The sequence below is a fragment of the Atta colombica genome, unplaced genomic scaffold (genome assembly GCF_001594045.1).
Source record: "Atta colombica isolate Treedump-2 unplaced genomic scaffold, Acol1.0 scaffold89, whole genome shotgun sequence".
NCBI classification, from domain to species: Eukaryota; Metazoa; Arthropoda; class Insecta; order Hymenoptera; family Formicidae; genus Atta; species Atta colombica.
In genome coordinates this window covers 1,684,936-1,691,043 of record NW_017259582.1, presented here as the reverse complement: position 1 = coordinate 1,691,043, position 6,108 = coordinate 1,684,936, and the positions used below count along the sequence as shown (strand labels likewise).

Genomic DNA, 6,108 nt, shown 5'->3' with positions numbered 1-6,108 from the left:
TATTAAATTTATATTAAATTTATATTAAAACGTATTAATATATACTGCTCAACAAAAATAGGAAACATTTTCAAAACACCCAAAATTGCATAATTTTCAGATCACTGAAATTCAGTAAACAATCATCGCAGACAAAAAGAACATATCAAATCTTAAACTTGTATTTTAACGGTTTTTGACCATTTTTCAAAAAAATTTTTATTTTTATAATTCTGTATCTTAACAATTAAGATAATTAAAGACCTTATTATGTTCTGTAAAATTACATTCAAAAGTTTACAGTTTGATAAAAAATTTTTTTCATAAAAACTTAATATTTTTACAAAAAAATATATAGTTTTACAAAATGCTTTTTTAAAAACTTTCTTATGATTTTTCTTAACCGAATTATACGACTTTGAAACTGAATTACATTTCTTACAACTAATACATAAGAGGATGAATTATCGAAAAAAGTCACTTGAAGCTGATAATAATTGTAAAAATTTAAGTTTTTATATGAATAAATTCATCATCTCTATATATAATCTTGAAATTTGTAACTTCTTTCGAATATAATTAACATATATATACAAATATGGTTCAATTGTATCAAAGAATACAAAACTCTGGTGGAAAATTTTCGCTGAAATTATTCTACGTTTTGGAACACTTTTTTGCAGAAAAATTTCAGTAAAAATTTCAGCAAAAATTTCAGAGAAATTTCAGTAAAATTTTAAAGAAATTTCAGAGAAATATCAATCCAATTTCAATGATTCTTCGATATCAGTTGAAAAATTCACTTTCATTGAGAAGTTTCAACCAATTTTTTATTTCGCTGAAATGTTTTAAAACCTGAAATAATTTATTAATTTCAATGAACTTTTTTCACCAAGGTATATAAACAATTAATTATTATGATTAGCATACTGAGAGTAATTACTGTATGATTTTATATCGTATTTTCGTCATATAATGCAAACGTTATACAGTTACAAAAATTTGATCTTTTTTGAATTTTCACATGAGAATAGTATCATTTGATTATATGAAATGTATATTTAACTTTGTACATATATGTTATTCACAAAAAATCATCCATATTTATAAATTTCAATTTCGAAATTGAAAAATTATGAAATTTATATGTCGCAGTGAGATATATTGCCGAAAAAGTGGCTAAAAGTCAAAGATGTATACACAATAAATAAGAGTTTAATGTCTATTACTATTTATATGATCGAAGATTCTTTTTAAATAATTTCTATGTGAATTTAAATACTAAGTATATAGTCATTTGAACTGCGCGCCGATATGATTTTTCGGACTTACAAATGCAAACTACTATAGTATCACAAATTAAATTGATAATTTAATAATTTAATGCTCAATCTGGCATCCTATATCATAAAGATGTTAATGTATTGAAAAACTGTAATTAAATTTGGCCTTGATCTTGACAAATATGTTATCCGTGATTCTGAACATTCAAGAGGTTTTAGCCAGATGAATATCTTGCGTAATGTTAATGCCGACGTACTGTAACTTTCAAGTCTTAACTAACAACTCGAAAAATACTTAATGGAAAATAAATTTATTACAGTGTTTTGAAAAGTTCTTGACACCAGCTATTAAATTCTGGCATAAAAAATAGAGCAAAATACGGATTTTACATTTTAATTACACTTTACTTCAATTTAAAAACACGTTTAATCAAAAAAGACAGAGACTAAGAATTACAGCATGTTTGTCGAATAAATAGTTATTCAATAAATAAATTTCAATGCAATTAATGTAAATGTGCTAATCGCTTTATCAAATCGTTTTCTAAATTAAATTTGATCAAAATTATCAAATAAATCAATCTTTCAAATATTTTCTAGAGCAACTATCATGAAACATTTCGATCCATTCTAACTTGTTTCATGATAGGTGCCCTTTTGTGTAACTCGTTAAGACATCATTGCACAGATATTTTATGATATAAAAAGCTGCGCAACGTGTCGTTACTATTTTAATAAATTACATAATAGAGTACTTGTAGGTCTATTTTGTAACTTTTAACAACATTCGTTATACTGTCATTGTACAACTTTTTTATCATGTAAAGTATCTGCGTAACGATTCGACATTTCTAGCTAGTAAAATTGTCATTAAAAAGTTAGAGGCGTGTTCTGATTCTCATCAGCAGCAGTATTTTGTAACTGTCTTTACGTACCTACCGACAGTTGTCGATGTCGTTGCGCAGATATTTTATATAATGAAAAAGTTGCGCACATAACAATATTGACACATAACATTGTCGTTAAAAGTTACAGAATAAGGTTTCTGAGGTGCTCCTCAGATGTCATTTTTATTTAACAGTTCAGTAAACAACAAGGATGACATGACATTCGGGAAGCCCTAGGGAATTCGAACATAGTTCTGAATACTGGTCTCTCGATCACGACAATTATTGATTGTAATCTGTTATCTGTCTTACCGTGACTCGTGATAAAATTGGCGAGATAGAGATCTAGTTCCCGGACAGAAACGTTAATATGATAAGGATTGACGCAAAGTCCCGGCTGCGCGCATTCCGCAGTTTTTTCAAGCCGTTCCCCATCCGTCGATTCCAATGGAATTGCCTTGAAAAGAATCACCATAACTAGGTCCAACCTCCATACCTATCACAGAGATTCGAGCATTCATAATAAGAATTTGCATTGTAAAACTCTCACTGTTAAATATTAATGACTCTCTTTAATAAAAATTCATGAAGTATGTATGAAATTAATGAAATATAGATAAGGATGCGTAAAAGCGTACGTGAGTCATCGGACTTACCTTGTCCGCTTGACGAAGACAATCGATTCGACGCATTTTACCCTTTTGATCAGGATTGCTTAGAACGCACATCGCTGGCCTCTTTCCCGTAATACTCAATACAAAGTCCTCTCGATATTCTTGCGTGATATCCTTTCGTAATTTTCCTAGAAGCCGCGAGGCCCATTTCTGTTTTACTTCCAGCTTCTCGTTCTAAAGAAAGAAAAGATATCGTAAATTGCGAACATGAGAATGGCAATCATTCATTGATCATCAATTTCGTGGTCTAACAAGTAATTATTACTCTTTCCTAATAAATAGAATACTTGCACGTATTCAATGTAGCTAGAGAGCAATTTTATTAGTAGATAAGAAAACCTTTTTTTTTTGTAATTACTCTAAATCAGATAAGGTTTCTTATAGACTTTTGGATACTGAAAATAATATCATAAATCAAATTTCGCCAGCATGTAAGGTTTCCAAAATAATTGAAATTCAATGTCAAGAATGGCTTTTTTGCGATACTTGATATTTTTTGTGAACATAATAAACGTAAACATTATCTCAAATTTCTTATCAGAAGTTATGAATGTATTCTTTATCCCTTATAAAATATATTCCTTTTAATTTTAATTTTTTATTTTTAGTCATTATTATGAAAAATTTAAATACATGATTTTTTTAAGATAGCAAATTTTTTGTATATGACAATAAAGTCAAATGTATTTATAATTTTTAGTCTGTGACTATTGATATATACATACACGGACCAAAATTTTTATTTGAAAACATTTTTTTTGAAAGTACGTTTTTTTAAAACATTCAAGACGGACAATTAAAAAAAAATGAATCATTTTGTGTATGTGTGTATAGGGTATTTTCCTGTATGTAACTTAATTATTTAAACTATCTCCGTTGATTTTGGTGATATGAAAAAATACCACAAGAAATCTTGTTCGATTCGAAGAGGTACATATTATGATGAGCAAAAAATTGTCAAGATCATTTTTCTGGGACTTCAAGGTCATTTCTACTTTTTTAAATAGAAATCAATCTTAGTTTATTACACTATACATAAAAAAAATATCTCAAATAAATTTAGAGAAATTATCAATAACTTATGTACAAAAATGTCGTTTTTCTTAACAAAAAAATTCAACAAATAAATTCATTAGAACACATAAGGACAGACTTCCGGATTTTAAAAGATCTAAGAAAAAATTGGTTTACCGCACAAATTTTAATGATTGTGACGCGTCATATGTGGCGTATCAAACGGATAAGAAACTATAAATCAGAATATCAGAACATCATAATCATATAAAAAGAAACACATCATCACAGTCGGTTATAACAGAATATAGGATGCGTTACAATGTGTGAATTTCAATGAAATAAGATGGAAATTTTTAATAAGTAACTAATATCAGAAATGTTGCATATCAAACAACAGCATAATGATCTAAATTTACAGACAGACACGGAAAAGTTAGATTCTACGTATTTTACGTTTTTCAATAACGATTAAATATTATGATTTTAACTTTATACCTTGACTTTAATGCGTGACATTTGTTCAAGTATTCGCAGTCTTTACTTAGAAACCGTTATATCAAGGCGAATACTTCATGTATATTCTCTAAATTTATCTTTATTTTATCAATATAACTATCTATGAAAAAATTTTTGTTATGTAATTTTAATTGCGTAATGAATTATGGCGCTCATGACGAGTGTAGGAGAAATATCTTTTAAAAATAACTGTAATTGTCAATGTATTGTGTGTGTTCTCCAATCATATTTCATATTTAGTTGTGATTACAACAATCTGTCAATTGTTAAGAAATTCACATGATAAATTTGATTGCGGAATAAGAATTTATGATCTAACAATGGATAAGATGGTCATTCTGAAGGTGACTCAAAGAGGAATCGAAACGTAAAAATTCTATTATATTATGATTGCGTTCATCGAAATCACATCAAGGTTTATAGACTAGAATAAACTAAATAAATAAGATAATCGCACTATTAACTGCGATAACTCCTCCTTTATTACTTTTTATTATTTTAAAAGGAATTATATGATTTTTGCATAATATGATTTCTCTAATTATTCTGTACATAAAAGTTAGGATAATGATATCAAAAAATCAATAGTTCATGAGAATCCTAACTTCTTTGCTGTCCGGAGCTTGAACGCGACCAAAACGATTGCTCGGTGCCCGTTGCCTTCAACCCGTCAACTCCATGCATTGCACGGAGCATTGCATAATTAAAGATATCATTACATAATTTGGTTATCCATTTTTTTTGGTTAAATATGTGTATGTGTAAATGTAGGAAACGAATTGAATTAAATAATTAGTGAGCGAGTGAATAATCAATGAGGAGAACTAAAGCTTCTGCAGATATACAATATAATGAAAGGAAATGGACAGTCTTGGACATAACAAGCTCATGATATAAGAATATAAAATATTTCATTCCCTAGGATGCGCAATCGTCTTCAACATGGCTGCTCTGTAACCAATCAAAAATTTGTTCTAAATTTAGGATAAGCATTTGATTGATTGTCCTAATTTAGTCTGCCGATCATTATGCGCAATGAAATACCTTATATTCTTATACTTGGGCTGATCACTGGTTCATGATTGCTCTACGATACCACTAAAACATTCAGAGGTATGCTAAGGACAGTGGCACGCGTAAGCACTCATCATTCTTTCTCTTCTCTTGCTTGGCTCCAGAAACAAGAACAACAGATGCTTAACTAGAAATTCAATTTATAATTACAGGCGATCAATTTATAATTACAGTACTCATTAAACCGAGCAGACGTCGCATCACACGCTGGCAAAGAATTGTAATTCGTAAGCGTATTGAGAAAAAATTTCTTATTAAGGTGATTGTATCACATAGGAGCAACTGTGGAGGGGAGAATAATTGCCCGAAGCGCCAGTGCATGAGAGCACCGTTCGATGTTGATAACAAATTACTGTTCAAAAATTACTGCAGATCACAATTTTTGAATAATAATTTTTATTTCCCAATAGTAATTTTTATTTCTCCACTGTGCGCCGGTATTTGAGAATGAGTTAATAAGCGAAGTAACTATTAGAAGTAGCAATTTTCTAAGATTTTGTAATTAATATTTGTTTGATTATTCCCCATTTTCGAAGATTTCTTTAGAAGATTCGTATTATATTTATAGTTTATCTATAGTTTTTGAGCGAATTTCTAAACGGTTTTTGCGCTATAATTGAACATGTACTGGCGCTCCTTGTCTGACACAGAAAACTCTTTGTTTAGCACATGTTAAAA

At 29.0% G+C, this 6,108-nt stretch overlaps 1 protein-coding gene across 1 annotated transcript in view; it reads right to left on the bottom strand.

The window, feature by feature from the left end:
- Positions 1-6,108, bottom strand: part of LOC108693192 (nuclear factor 1 X-type) — an 82,878-nt gene that overhangs the window by 31,652 nt on the left and 45,118 nt on the right. Inside the window, exons 5-6 of the mRNA XM_018202004.1 lie at positions 2,806-2,997; positions 2,462-2,645 (exon numbers count right to left, since the gene is read on the bottom strand). Coding sequence (XP_018057493.1) covers positions 2,462-2,645; positions 2,806-2,997 — 376 coding nt within the window. The remainder of the gene's footprint in view (positions 1-2,461; positions 2,646-2,805; positions 2,998-6,108) is intronic.